The 16170-nt window shown below is 44.7% G+C and overlaps 1 protein-coding gene across 3 annotated transcripts in view; it reads left to right on the plus strand.

Annotated features, from left to right (window-relative positions):
• LOC130290918 (regulator of G-protein signaling 3-like) overlaps positions 1–16170 on the plus strand; it is an 82004-nt gene that overhangs the window by 20704 nt on the left and 45130 nt on the right. For 2 of the 3 annotated variants that reach the window (XM_056539154.1, XM_056539153.1), the window contains exon 2: positions 10392–10832. In XM_056539154.1, the coding sequence (XP_056395129.1) occupies positions 10392–10832 (441 nt within the window). Of the gene's footprint in view, positions 1–6233; positions 6358–10391; positions 10833–16170 lie in introns of those variants that run through there. The other variant, XM_056539155.1, reaches the window with a different exon arrangement.

Genomic DNA, 16170 nt, shown 5'->3' on the forward strand with positions numbered 1-16170 from the left:
ATGCCCCCTCAATGCAAGTCCATGGGAGAGGGCGTGACGGACGTTACGCCCCCTCCCATAGACTTGCATTGAGGGGGAATGGCCATGACGTCAAGAGTGGGGAGTGACCGTGGCATCATTAGACTCCGGCGCTGCATCTGACGCTCTAAACTAACACAGCAAGGAGATTGCGGGGGGTCCCTCTTCTGGGGATAGGGGATAAGATGTCTAGGGGCGGAGTACCCCTTTAAGAACAGTGACCAGCTTTGGATGCTGCTGGGAGACGGGTACGGTCCTGCATCACACCTGGGGACTGTCGCCGACATACTAACTTTTCGCAACACCCCGTTTGGAAAGGACTGTTTTAATGTATTGAGAATTTTTTTTTTTTTTCTTTTTATTCATTTGTTGGGTAGAATGAAAAAAAATGCAGTGCTGCTCTTTTTTTTATTTTTTATTTTTTTACGCCATTCACTATGCGGCAAAAAAAAAAGGATGTAAGTAATATTAACTTTATTCCGTGTGCTAGAACAATTATGTGAATATCAAATTTCATACAAGGTGACTGAAAGAGAAAACATCATCTTGCGCACAGGACGTTTATAGCATTGACCTTGTGGGATAAATAGCATTAAATCTGAATAGTTCAGACCTTTCCAGATGCAGGGAAGCAAAGGAGATTATATATACAGTGGTCCCTCAACATACGATGGTAATCCGCTCCAAATGGACCATCGTTTGTTGAAACCATCGCATGTTGAGGGATCCGTGCAATGTAAAGTATAGGACAGTGGTCTACAACCTGCGGACCTCCAGATGTTGCAAAACTACAACACCCAGCATGCCCGGACAGCCGTTGGCTGTCCGGGCATGCTGGGAGTTGTAGTTTTGCAACATCTGGAGGTCCGCAGGTTGAAGACCACTGGTATTGGAGGTTGTACTCACGTGTCCCCGCCGCTCCGGACCGTCACCGCTGCCCTGGATGTCGCCTTCCATCGCTGTCGCCGCGTCCCCGGGGTGTCCCCGACGCTCCGGTAAGGCCTCTGCTTCCCCGGCATCCTCGCTCTCCGTCGCCGCCATCACGTCGCTACGCAAGCCGCTCCTATTGGATGACAGGACGGCGTGCGCAGCGACGTGATGACGACGATGGAGAGCACCGACGATGCAGGGGATCCCGAAGAGGACGCGCCGGGGCCCCGAGGACAGGTAAGTGATCATCACCGGACCACACGGGGCACCGTAAACGGCTATCCGGTGGCAGCTGAAGCAGTCTGCGCTGCCGGATAGCCGTTTATGCGATGGCCCCGACATACAAAAGCATCGTATGTTGATGCTGCCTTCAACATGTGATGGCCTCTGAGAGTGATCGTATGCTGAAATGATCATATGTCGGGCCATCGTAGGTCGGGGGTCACATACACACATATATATATATATATATATATATATATATATATATATATATATATATATATATATATATTATATATATGAAATAGGGTGTGTATTTAAAGTCTCTTTAGAACTTTATTAGACCCCTAGCTCCTATGACAACTAAACAGCACCCTGAGACTAAGTGACGGAGGGGGCCACCTGCCCCTCTTTCTGCCTACCCCTACGATACCCTGATCACTATTTACTGCAGCATCTGAGGGTTTAGACAGCTGGGATCTGAGTTATCTCTGATTTGGGTCACACTACCACCTGAACTATGTTTTAAAGAGTACCTCTCATGATCTCGTTAAATGTTATAATCCTCCCAGGTCACTGCCCCCATCATGATAAACCACCCCCTGCCTTTATTTTTATTATTTTTTAGTTTTTTACCTTGATATTGCTCTGTATTTTCTGCTCAGTCTGTCAGATTCACAGACTGGGAAGGGGCGTTCCCCAGCAGGCTGTGACATCATCTGAAGCCATACCGGAGAGATCTTCCTCCCTCACTCTGCTATACACAGCCCAGAGCAGTTGCATGTGAGATGAGCTATGATTGGATAAGGCTGCACACCCCCCTCAGCACTCCAGACTGCATTTCCTGATTTTGGACTTCTACCAGGCCAGCAGGAGTCCAAAGTCTGTGCAAGAAATGGGGGGGGGGGGGGGGGGGAAATGTGCTGTGGACAAGTAGGGAGACACCTAGTGGCAGCTTTTTTAAATACAAATAAAACATAGAAATTTTTTTTTTTTTTTTTTTTTTAAACAAAGTACATTATAAAATTAGTTTTAATGATAGTGCCCATTTAAAGGTCATCTATCTCAACCTTGGGCCTATACAATGTAACACACCTTCAGCTGTGAGAAGTTTCTTGTATGAAACCACCAGTACTCTTGTCGGATGAGGAATTAAAACACAAAGTTTAGGGAAGTGTGGTAACTTCTCATTTAGTTCGGGTTATGCTCCACAATAACATTAGTGCAGTATATAAATATAATAATTGGTAAACCTGGAGTCATACGTTAACAAAGCTGCATTGGAGAGAACGTGCCACGTTGTTCCTCATACCCTGATGATGTCACTAGTAATGAAATGCGTGTGGTTTCCCACAATATGGCTCCAACTTAACAAGTTGACAAGTAATTTTTCTTTTTTCCGAAACCGCAGCAGAAACTACGTTCCCTTAAAGAGACAATTAACCTGCAGTCTGTCTTGTTTGTTGTGCATTTTATTGCTCCGTGTTCTCTTTTTAAGCTCAGGAGAACCTGGGGCTATTCATATGGGTGACTGACAGGATGTCCCAAACAATCTCCTCCAATGGTCTCACAAATCTCCAGTGCTGAGACCCTTCACTTGGCCTTTTGATCAAACTGTGGGTGGGATAAGCCAAAAAAAAACGTGGTCAGTCCATAGGTGGTGTGAGACAGCGACAAGAACAGTGCTTAGGGATCCATACATTGCCCCAAGATATTTCTCATACGTCCAAGGCTTTATGGAATGGCAGGTTGGTAGTGGGGCTTATCATTCCGTTCGTGGCCAGTCCTGGTTTTAAGTTTGGCTCAGGTCCTGGAGGCCGTTCATTGCTGAGCTTACAAAAGGTTTTACACAGTGTGCGCTGGTAAGCTGTGAGGACATTGGCGCTCTTCTGGATGTTTTGAAAGACTGAGGGCTACAGCCTCTTGTGGGACAAGTAATACTGGTGTGAGGTAGCACATCTTAAAGGGGTACACCAGTGAAAAACAATAATTTTTTTTTAAATCAGCTTGTGCCTGAAAGTTAAACAGATTTGTAAATTACTTATATTAAACAATCTTAATCCTTCCAGTACTTATCAGCTACTGTATGCTCCAGAAGAAGTTGTGTAGTCCTTTCCAGTCTGACCACAGTGCTCTCTGCTGACACCTCTGTCCATGTCAGGAACTCTCCTGCTCTGGACAGTTCCTGACATGGACCGAGGTGTCAGCAGAGAGAACTGTGGTCAGACTGAAAAGAAATTCAAAAAAGAAAAGAACTTCCTCTGTAGTATACAGCAGCTGATAAATACTGGAAGGATCAAGATTTTTTTTATTTTTTATTGAAGTAATTCACAAATTTGTTTTAACTTTCAGACACCAGTTGGTTAAAAAAAAATTATAAATAAATAAATGTATGTTGTGAGATTATCATAACACTGTGACTAGCTTTTTGTGAACTGGTATTTCCTGTTTTGAGTTTTCTTTTTTGCCAACAAATCCCATAGTTCCATTTTGCTCCCTCCCACACATCAGCCACCCCACCCATTGAAACATAAATGAGCTGCATCCATTCAAAAGACCTGTGGTTTTCAATCAGGGTGCCTCCAGCTGTTGCAGTAGTTGCAAATTGATCTCTCTCCCACCAAGCGATCCCTCCACCCATTGAAGCAGACAGGCTCCCTGTTATCAGCTGACCAGTGATGTCAGGTCTCGGCCGCATTGCAACCTGGGAAAAATCTGAGACAGCAGTCATTTTGTATGCTGGTAAAAAATAAATATTGGGGTGAAAATCACATAAGAATTGTGAGAAAACCGTCACACACAGGTACAGACACTATATTATGGACTACGCTAACTTCACAGCCCCTGTAGCATAGTAAAATAAAAAAAAATCCTGGAATACTCCTTTTTAAGCAGTGTGTTGCACATGTCACTTTAAAAATCAGTCCTATATATGAATCCAATATGAGAAATGATGCAGGTGGCACTCACCAGAGTAGAAAATATATATATTTTTTTCCAACAACAGTCAGATCATCAAATAGCCGGCCGCCCACTGTAAGTGTTGGTCACCTTGTGAGCTGGCTAACAAAGAAACAACATGGTCAACCCATGGGTTGGATAACCCAAAAAGCAGCATGGCCGACCCATGGGTGGGATAATAAAAAAAATTTAAAAAATTGGTCAACATGAATGTGATAATTCAAAAACAGCATGGTCAACCGATGTTTATAACCCAAAATAGCATGGTAAACTTCTGGCCAGCTGCTGCACAGTCCATGGGGGACTAACCGAAAAACAACACTGTCACCTTGTGAGTGGGATTACCCAAAAAACAGCACAACCAACCCATGAATGGGATAACCCAAAAACAGCATGGGTTGGTTCCCTAACCGTGTTTTTGGATAGTCATGCCTACAGGCTAAAGGTCTTCCATGTTTGTCTTAAAAGGTTGCGTGTGGGACAAAATTAGGGTTGCCGGGACAAAATTAGGGTATTTTTCCGATACAGCCGGAATTTTGGCCACCCTGACGGTATTTTTATATTAAAAATACCGGCAATGCAATGGCCGGTATTTATCCAACCAATCCTTCAACTCTCGGAATGTTGCACCATAAACTATACCAGTGTTTCCCAACCAGAGAGCCTCCAGCTGTTGCAAAACTACAACTCCCAGCATGCCTGGACAGCCAAAGGCTGTCCGGGCATGCTGGGAGTTGTAGTTTTGCAACAGCTGGGGCACCCCTGGTTGGGAAACATTAACCTATACTGTATACTACTATATAGTCCAACATGCTGGGAGTTGTAGTTTTGCAACAGCTGGGGCACCCCATGTTGGGAAACATTAACCTATACTGTATACTACTATATAGTCCAACATGCTGGGAGTTGTAGTTTTGCAACAGCTGGGGCACCCCTGGTTGGGAAACATTAACCTATACTGTATACTACTATATAGTCCAACATGCTGGGAGTTGTAGTTTTGCAACAGCTGGGGCACCCCTGGTTGGGAAACATTAACCTATACTGTATACTACTATATAGTCCAACATGCTGGGAGTTGTAGTTTTGCAACAGCTGGGGCACCCCTGGTTGGGAAACCTTAACCTATACTGTCTACTACTATATAGTCCAACATGCTGGGAGTTGTAGTTTTGCAACAGCTGGGGCACCCCTGGTTGGGAAACATTAACCTATACTGTATACTACTATATAGTCCAACATGCTGGGAGTTGTAGTTTTGCAACAGCTGGAGGCACCCCTGGTTGGAAAACACTGACCTATACTATACACTACTATACAGCCCAACATGCTGGGAGTTGTAGTTCTCGTTTGGGGCAGCTGCTAAGCCACAGGCTGTATCAGGGCATGCTGGGAGTTGTAGTTAGTAACTGACTGCAACTCCCGAATTTAATAAAAAATAAAATAAAAAAGTCCCATCAAAACAAAAATGGTAACCGTTCAAAACCACAGATCGGTGCGCAAAAAATGAGCCCTCATACTGGCCCGTATAAGGAGAAATAAAAAATAATAATAGCGGTCAGAACACGACAAAATTTCCCCTGCATATGTGTATCCTGTGATGTCACGCATGTATAATTAATTATGCAAATTAGCATGGCATATATCTTTTTTTTTCTTCCAAGAATTCTGGCAACCCTAGACAAAATATTTGTAGATTCAGTGGGGGAGATTTAGGGTATGTTCACACTACGTAATTCCCGCGGAATTCCATGAACAGAATTACGTGCCGTGAACATAAACATCAATGTGAATGGGTTTCCGCGAGACCCGTTCACACTGTGGAATTTGAGCGGCGGACGATTCCGCCGCTGAAATTGTTCCACGCAAAGAAAGAACATGTTCATTCTTTGCACAGAAGTCCACGGACATTGCATAGCCGTCAATGGTGACGGCGCAGTGCCGCACGGTCCTACTGCCGAAGTATTGCGGTCGCCGCCGCCAGAATGGAATCTCCGCTCGCGGCTTTCTGCGGGCGGAGATTCCATTCATAATCCGTAGTCTGAACATACCCTTATTAAAACCCGTCCAGAGGAAAAGTTGCTGAGTTGCCCATAGCAACCAATCAGATCACTGCTTTCATTTTTCAGAGGCCTTTTCAAAAGTGAAAGAAGCGATCTGATTGGTTGCTATGGGCAACTCAGCAACTTTTCCTCTGGACAGGTTTTGATAAGTGTCCTCAAGGATGTAAGTGTCCCTGCCAAATTGAAATAATGTTACTGTGTTGTTTCTATAACCCTTATAAACAGGAAAGTTGTTCCATATGTCCCAGCTTTCAGAAGCTCTATGCCCAATATATACACAGCCGTATCCGTTCAGGCTCCATCTGAGTTCACTATTTACAGGAACGCTCTAGGGCCGATTTCATGGGACGTCAGTCAAGCGATCGGTAGAATTTTTGACTGGCAGGGATACACATGAGAGAACATTCTGGAAACTTACTGAACAGAACCAAAAGCAGATCCCTATTTTATCCAAAGTTATTGTTAAAGGGGTACTCTGGTGAAAAGCTATTTTTATTTTTATTTTATTTATTCAACTGGTGCCGGAACGTTAAACAGACTTGTAAATTACTTCTATTAAAAAAAAAAAAAATCTAAATCCTTCCAGTACTTTTTAGGGGCTGTATACTAAAGAGAAATCCAAAAAAGAAATGCATTTCCTCTGATGTCATGACCACAGTGCTCTCTGCTGACCTCTGCTGTCCATTTTAGGAACTCTCCAGAGAAGCATATGTTTGCTATGGCGATTTTCTCCTGCTCTGGACAGTTCCTAAAATGGACAGCAGAGGTCAGCAGAGAGCACTGTGGTCATGACATCAGAGGAAATGCGTTTCTTTTTTCGATTTCTCTTTAGTATACAGCCCCTAAAAAGTACTGAAAGGATTAAGATTTTTTTTATAAAAGTGATTTACAAATCTGTTTAACTTTCTGGCACCAGTTGATTTAAAAAAAAAAAAAAAAAAAAAAAAAAAAAAAAGTTTTTCCACAGGCGTACCACTTTCTTCCAGTACTTATCAGCTGCTATATACTCCACAGGAAGTTCTTTTCTTTTTTTAATTTCTGTCTAACCACCATGCTCTCTGCTGACACTTCTGTCTGTCTCAGGAACTGTCCAGAGCAGGAGGAAATCCCCATAGCAAACCTCTCCTGCTCTGGACAGTTCCTGAGACAGACAGAGGTGCCAGCAGAGAGCACTGTGATCAGACAGAAAAGAAATTCAAAAAGAAAATAACTTCCTGTGGAGCATATAGCAGATGATAAGTACTGGAAGGATTAACATTTATTAATCGAAGTAATTTTACAAATCTGTTTAACTTTCTGGCCCCAGTTGATTTTAAACATTTGTATTTCATCGGAGTACCCCTTTAAACTCATTGAACAAACAGAATGTGTGGTATTTGTCTACCTGTAACTACTCTGGATTTCATCGCGTTTCCTCAAACATGGCCCCCGTGCACCTGTCCTCACACCTGCCTGTGTTGTTCTGTGTGATGTTCTTCTTTTACATGTGTCTTTTGTTTCATTTGTTTTATGCCTCTTTTACATCCCTCCACATACAAACATGGCCTGAAACTTGTCTCTATTTACGCATCCAAAGTCCTCCATGAACCCTAGTAAAATAAGTGTCCTAGTTATCGGAACGGTGAAGGCTGGATCACCTTGAGGTGCACCAGTATGGGCTTTCTAGTTTCTATAACCCCTGTTCAGAACCCACGTTCCAAAGAGCTACACACTGCCTCTATGGTCCTCCAGTGTCAACAATAGAAGTACTTAAAGGGTCACTCTCATTAAAATTATTTTCTGCTATTGCACTCCTTATGGTAAATGAAAAATATTTCTAATATACCGTATTTTTCGCCGTATAAGACGCACTTTTTCTTCCCCAAAACTGGGGGGAAAAAGTCGGTGCGTCTTATACGGCGAATACACCCCTATTGCGGCGGTCCCTGCGGCCATCAACAGCCGGGACCCGTGGCTAATACAGGACATCACCGATCGCGGTGATGCCCTGTATTAACCCTTCAGACGCGGCGATCAAAGCTGACCGCCGCGTCTGAAGGGAAAGTGACACTAACCCGGCTGTTCAGTCGGGCTGTTAGGGACCGCCGCGATTTCACCGCGGTGGTCCCAAACAGCCTGACTGAATAGCCGGGTTAGTGCTTACAGGACACCGGGAGGGACCTTACCTGCCTCCTCGGTGTCTTCTCCGTTCAGGGATCCCCTGTATGGCCGGCGCTCTCCTTCCTCGTCGTCGCGTACGTGCGTCGGCGTGCGTAACGACGTGATGACGGAGAGCGAGGATACCCGGCCGGTAGCAGAGACGTTCCAGAGCGACGGGGACACGGCGACAGCGATGGAGCGACATCCAGGGCAGCGGTGACGGGTCCGGAGCGGCTGGGACACGTGAGTATTACCTCCTCCTGCAGTGGTCTTCAATCTGCGGACCTCCAGATGTTGCAAAACTACAACTCCCAGCATGCCCGGACAGCCGTTGGCTGTCCGGGCATGCTGGGAGTTGTAGTTTTGCTACATCTGGAGGTCCGCAGGTTGAAGACCACTATTGGGTTCAAAATCTTTATTTTTTTAGATTTTGCCCCTAAAAATTGGATGCGTCTTATACGCCGGTGCGTCCTATAGGACAAAAAATACGGTACTTTGTTTAAAAAAAAAAAAAGAAGTTTTCTATGTTTTATTTGTGCTTAAAAAAGCTCCAGAGCACATTTTCCACCATCTCATACACAGACTTAGGACCGAAGTCCAAACACAGGAAGTGCAGCCTGGAGTGCTGAGAGGGGTGTGTCCAACCTCATCCAATCATAGCTGCTCTCACACTTAACTGCCATATGCCGTTGGTTGGACACACCCCCTCAGCACTCCAGGCTGCACTTCCTGTGTTTGGAGTTTGGTCCTAAGTCTGTGTATGAGATGAGGGGAAATGGGCTCTTGAGCTTTTTTAAGCACAAATAAAAATATAGAAAACTTTATTTTTTTTAACCAAAGTATATTAGCAATATTTTTTATTTACCATATGGAGTGCAATAGCAAAAATGTGTTTTAATTAGAGTGCCCATTTAAAGGGGTGCTCTGGTGGAAAACACATTTTTTCAAATCAACTGATGCCAAAAAGTTAAACAGATTTGTAAATTACTTCTATTTAAAAATCTTAATCCTTCCAGTACTTATTAGCGGCTGAATACTTGTTGTATTTCTTTCTGGAGTTCTTTTCTGTCTGACCACCGTGCTCTCTGGTGACATCTCTGTCCATGTCAGGAACTGTCCAATGAGGAAAGGTTTGCTATGGGGAATTGTTCCTGCTCTGGACAGTTCCTGACATGGACAGAGGTTTCAGCAGAGAGCACTGTGGTCAGACAGAAAAGAACTCCAGAAAGAAATACAATTTTACAGGGAGCATACAGCAGCTAAGTACTGGAGGGATTAAGATTTTATTAGGATTTTAAATAGTAATAAGCTATTTACAAATCTGTTCAACTCTCTGTGATTTGAATTTTTTTTTTCACCCCTAGACATCTTATCCCCTATCTTAAAGGATAAGGGATAAGATGTCTGATTGCAGGGGACATGCCGATGGGGACCCCCGCGATCTCCATGCTGCACCCGGCATTCTTTTAGAGCATCGGGTTCAGCGCCGGAGGTCGTCATGCCCCTTCCCTTAAACTTGCATTGAGGGGGCATGGGACGTCCATGCCTCCACCCCGCATCGCCAGTCATCCGGCACGGAGCGAAGTTCACTCAGTGCACCGGATGTCTGGGGTGCCACAGCCGTGATCGCGGGGGTCCCCAGCGGTGGGACCCCTGCAATCAGACATCTTATTCTCTATCCTTTGAATAGGGGATAAGATGTCTAGGGGCAGAGTACCCCTTTAAGTTGATGAATCTTATACTTACCCTATGGGCCAGTCTGAAAAACATGCAGAGAATGTAGTTTGGTAGTGGCCCTCATGAACATGTCAGACAATGGATGTCTAGGAACAATTATGTAAGATGGTGTTCTCCAAGGATGTGGCACTGGCTTGAGTTTGTGCTGATATAAAATGGTGTTCTCCAAGGATGGGAGCGGCAGGGACTTGAGTTTATACCGGCGATAAGTATATGGCCTCATAAAAGGGTCATGTCTTTTTTTGCAAGGACCCATAACTGTTGATCTCAAGATTCTCCAGTAGACACAGGATTTTAATACCACCTTTATCTTTTCCACAGATGCTTCATGTATTTAACCCACTACGAAAGTCTGGCAGTGACACATGTCTCTCTCCCGATAACCCTCAACACTGGAAACGTTTAGCGATCAGAAGACAACCTCCTCCCGATGTTCCCGACCCTTCAGCCCCCAATGCTCCATCCTTGCCTATCCCAGAAGTTAAGGTGGAACGCTCGTTCAGTGCTGGTACCTTAGTTTGCGACAGTGATGAAGAAGAAGGGTCAGAGAGCAGAACTCTGGGGGTCCCAGGAACCATGTGGAGGACACGGAGTGAGTCTCATTTGGACTCGGGAGGAAGGGTAGAGACCCTTGGGCAAAAGGAGAAGTCTAGCAGTGGATGGAGCTTGCCATCACCAAAGACACTAAGGAAGAAGAGGAGAGCTGCAAAGGTCACCGCTGCAAAACAAAATCTCTTGTCGTTTTTTATGGGATCCTTTAAGGTAAATAAAGAGGGGTGAGATTAAATTTGACCCAACTGCTTTAGAATTATACCAAACATTGGGTGGATTTCTAACGCTAGAAGGATTTGTTCAGCAGCCCCTATGACAGTATCCTCACTGAAGCATAGTCCCTATCACCAGAGGTCCCACCACAATGGAAGAAGCTTTTGGTTCTTGTTTCAGATGTCTTCGTAACAATACTGCAAGCCAGTAAAGAAGCAACTCTAGGTCTTGACATTACCGTTGTCCTGTTGTGCACCTTAAAGGGGTATTCCGCCCCTAGACATTTTATCCCCTATCCAAAAGATAGGGGATAAGTTGTCAGATTGCAGGGGTCCTGCCGCTGCACCTGGCATTTGTTTAGAGAGTCGGATGCAGTGCCAAAGGCTCGTGACGTCACGGCTGTGCCCCGCTCATGACGTCACCGCTAGGCCCCCTCAATGCAAGTCTTGTAGAGAGCCAGCTGGTAGGAAGTCTTTAGGGCAGTGCTCCTTTGGAATAAGTATGAAAATTAGGTCTACCTGACTAGGGAAAAGGCTGTTTCTAGTGCCACCTATAGGTAACTACAGATTTTGGCCTGTTATTCAGGCAGAGATCCACCCATCTGGAGTAAATGTTTCGGGCTCTTGCTCCTCATCAGTATAATTCAGTTACGGTCGGCTGTGTAAATTGCCGTGTGTACTGGTTCTAAGAAAATAAGGATTCTTCTTTCAGAGATCCAGTCTATTAGGAAATCTATAGGGCAGGGTTTCCCAAGTGCAGTCCTCAAGTACACCTAACAGCTCATGATTTGAGGATACCCCATAGGGACAACACTTGTGGTGATGCCTGATGCACTGACCATAAGACTAAGGAAATCCTAAAACATGAACTTTTGGGGGGTAATTGAGGACTGGGCTTGGAAAACACCCATTGCAGCACAGCTGAGCTCCCTCCCATGTGCGCTGTGCTTGACTTGAAACTAAAATTCCCTGCAGCCCTGTGGAGAATAACCTCCCTCCCACCCATACTGCCATGCTACCTTTGAAACACTGCCATGCTACCTTTCAACACCTGACTAGTGATGTAATGTCCACGCCGCACTGCAACCTGGGAAAAGCCAGAGACAACACTCATCCTGTATGCTGCTAAATATGAACATCAGGGCAAAGGTCACATAAGAATTGCGAGACCACCATAAAACACAGATACACACACTATATTATGAACTACACTAGCTTTACAGCCCCTGTAGCGTAGCCAAATAAATAAAATCCCAGAAGACCCATTTAAGCTGGCCATATAGAGAAAGCTGATGTAGGACTTCCTAAGAACAAAAGAATTTGGCAGTCCAAATCCAACTTGACTGATCCTCCTATTGGGATTTTGAAAGGCCTCCATACACTTTAGATGGTCTGCAGATCATGACGAAATTGGTGGGTTCAGACCACTTACCCTTGTGTATGGTCAGCTTTAGACCTACTCGGATATAGGCAAGAGACTGCTCATCCATCACAATCTAGGAAGCTACAGGTATGAGAGTTATGTGCCAATAAATGGCAAGGGTTTTTCTAGAACGTTCTGCAGACAGCGGGACCTGTAGGTTATTATTTTGATGTCTCTTTAGGGGACTGCCAGAACTGGTCCCGTATGTATATTTTGACATAAGGAAGATGGAAAACAGCGTAAAAATAGAACAGATGACTTGAACCATTGGAGACTTGTAGGCACCCCAGGGCTGGCAATGATGCAGGGCGTGGTGATCTGAAGGCTTAGTTTCCAGTTTCACCACAATCCTGAGATTGTTTTAAGAGAAGGAAGGAGGAAGAAATGTCGGGGTAAAGCTGAAAAGAAATACAGATAAGAGATTAAAGACCGCCAAAGTAATAAAAGGGTTAAACCAGCATATCACCTCATATCTGAAGCTTCTGCTATACATCTCAGAACAGTGTTTCCCAACCAGTGTGCCTCCAGCTGTTGCATCTACCTAATGGGGGGATTCCACAACTACCTACTGGGGCTTATACCTTATAGGGGATTCCCTAACTACCTACCGGGGGGGGGGGGGGAGGTCTACCTAATAGGTGTATTCCCTTCCTACCTACCTACTGAGGGCTTCTACCTTATAGGGGGATTCCCTACCTACTGGGGGCTTCCACCTTATAGGGGGATTCCCTACCTACCTACTGGGGGCTTCTACCTAATAGGGGGATTCCCTACCTACCCACTTAAAAAGATGAGAGAGGCCTGTAATTTTCATCATAGGTATACCTCAACTATGAGAGACATAATGAGAAAAAAAATCCATAAAATCACATTGTCTATGCCGGGCTAACAGGAAGTAAGAAGAATACAGCCCGGGGACTGAACACCTGTACCGGAGCTCCAGGGGCGCGTAGGCAGGCAAGAGAAAGTTTGTTTTCTTTTTTTTTTTTGCAGCCCAGATCGGATAAAATAAGAAAAGTGCGCGCCAGACTACTCCTTTAAACTCCCACCAATGGTTTTCTATGGGTTGAGATCTGGAGACTGGCTAGGCCACTCCAGGACCTTGAAATGCTTCTTATGAAGCCACTCCTTCGTTGCCTGGACGGTGTGTTTGGGATCATTGTCCTGCTGAAAGACCCAGCCACGTTTCATCTTCAATGCCCTTGTTGATGGAAGGAGGTTTTCACTCAAAATCTCATGATACATGGCCCCATCCATTCTTTCCTTAACACTGAGCAGTCGTCTTGGTCCCTTTGCTGAAAAACAGCCCCAAAGCATGATGTTTCCACCCCCATGCTTCACAGTAGGTATGGTGTTCTTTGGATGCAACTCAGCATTCTTTCTCTTCCAAACACGATGAGTTACCAAAAAGTTCTACTTTGGTCTCATCTGACCATATGACATTTTCCCAATCCTCTTCTGGATCATCCAAATGCTCTCTAGCAAACTTCAGGTTACGAGTGGAGGACAGAGGAGACTCTTAACCCCTTAAGGACCCATGACATACCGGTACATCATGAGTCTGCTCTCGTTCTATAACGCAGGGCCATGGCGTCTAACAACGGCCGGGACCCGTGGCTAATGGGGCGTGGCACTGAAAGTTGAACGCCGCATCTAAAGTGAAATTAAATCATTGCCGGTTAGCTCAGGGGGTTGTTCGGGATCGCCACGGCGAAATCGCGGCATCCCGAACATCTGAGACACAGCAGGAGGGTCCCCTACCTGCCTCATGGTGTCCGATCGCCGAATGACTGCTCAGTGCCTGAGATCCAGGCATGAGCAGTCAAGTGGCAGAATCATTGATCAATGGTTTCCTATGAGAAAACACTGATCAATGTAAAAGATCAGAGTGTGCAGTGTTATAGCCCCCTATGGGAGCTATAACATTGCAAAAAAAAAGTGAAAAAAAGTGAATAAAGATCATTTAACCCCTTCCCTAATAAAAGTTTGAATCACCCCCCTTTCCCATTTAAAAAAAACCCAGTGTAATTAAAAATTAAAATAAACATATGTGCGGAAATGTCCGAAGTTTAAAAATATATTGTTAATTAAACTGCATGGTCAATGGCGTACGTGCAAAAAAAAATTCCAAAGTCCACTTTTTATATAATGAAAAAATGAATAAAAATCAGACCTAAAAATGATATATTTTAACTGTGTTTGCATTTTATGCTTCAATATACACTCCAAAAAACTGTGTGTGAACATAATAATAATAACAATAATAATCTATAATAATAATAATATTTATTTATATAGTGCCGACATATCCCACAGCACTTTTACGACGTATGTATGTATGTGTATATATATATATATATATATATATATATATATATATATATAATATATGATATACTTGCATGTGTATAGGGCCAGTACTGTATAAATGTATACCGCTCAGCATTGCAGCAGGTCCCGTCCTGTGACGCGCTCATCTCCATGGAGTAATGTTTACGCTTTCGGTTCACTAATGAACACAAACCACAGAACATAACAGAGCGGTAATCCATGTGTTGTGTACTGTCATATTTCATTTAACTCACTATTCGCTTTTGCCAATTCTTAGCACCATCAGTTCCCTCCGCATTGGCATGAGCCATCTTTACAGACTCTTGCATCTGTTGCTACGGTAACTGGTGGGAGAGGAGGTGGGCAAAGAGCCCTGTGTGAGCCGTCCAAATCGTATTCTCGTTAGAATCGATAAAGTTGCATTGTATACAAACTGAAAGGGAACCTGTCACAATGACACCTCAGGTTATAGAGCAAGAGGAGCCGAGCAGATTGATATATATGTTGTGGGAAAAGTTCCAGGATAACTTGTCATTTATTCATGTAAATCTCTGCTCGTTCTGAGCTAAGTAGTCATGTGGTAGGTGCTTTTTATTGACTGGTAGCTCCGTATATGCACACTTTAGGGATCGACCGATATTCACGATTTTGGACGTTATTGGTATCGGCAAATATAATTGCCGATATTCCGATAATGCCCCCCGCACTGCACCGCACCGCCCCCCCAACCCCGCTCCCCCACCGCCCTGGCCAGAGACCGCCCTGCCCCATTGCCTCCCCCATCCCTGGTTTTATAATTTTACCGAGCCCTTTGCAGCTACATATGTTCAAACAGAGTAAATGGCCAAATTAACCTTTGAGAAGACCTCATCCAGATACAAGACACTTCAAATGGGCACTGTCATGAACTTAAGTGCTACAACATATCTCTAATATACATCAATAATTTTTTTTGTGTTTAAAATATTGTATTTTCTATTTGAAACCCGGTCACTAGGAGTCTCCCTCCTAGTGGCCGGCTGCAGCCTGCTGTGACATCACAGCTGAATTTGGATCGATCCCAGCCGGGCAATAGGTCCAAATTCAGTCAGCCTGCGCTCGCTCCCTGCCTGTCAGCCAGGCGGGAGTGAGCTCTGTGAATACCGGGGCTGCGCGCATTGGCTCACTGGCCTCACGCGCAACCTGTCCCCATCACCGGCAGGGATATCTTGCACGGCAGATCGGCGATGCTCCTCTAATCCTCCCTGGGTAGCACGTGAACTGCTAAACAGGGAGGAGGAGACCCCGGAGCAGCCTGCTGTGCTATTAGCCGCTCATCTATGTGCGCTCCCAACTGGTGCGTAGCATAGATGAAGTGAGGGCGGAAGTCGGCGCACAGCAGGCATCAGTGACGTGGCGCCTGCTGGGGAAGTCGGCTTTCTGCTCAGTAAGAGTAAGCAGCATAAGAGTAGCTGTTTAGAAGGTAGAAAAAAAATGTAAAAGGCAGGGAGGGGGTTAGGGATAAATTAGCAATAGGTAGGGACAGGAAAAAAATTATATACATGGTGGGAGCTACTCTCCATGGAAACTTTTTATTTTTTTT

This window comes from Hyla sarda, chromosome 9, assembly GCF_029499605.1.
Source record: "Hyla sarda isolate aHylSar1 chromosome 9, aHylSar1.hap1, whole genome shotgun sequence".
In the NCBI taxonomy this organism is placed as follows: domain Eukaryota; kingdom Metazoa; phylum Chordata; class Amphibia; order Anura; family Hylidae; genus Hyla; species Hyla sarda.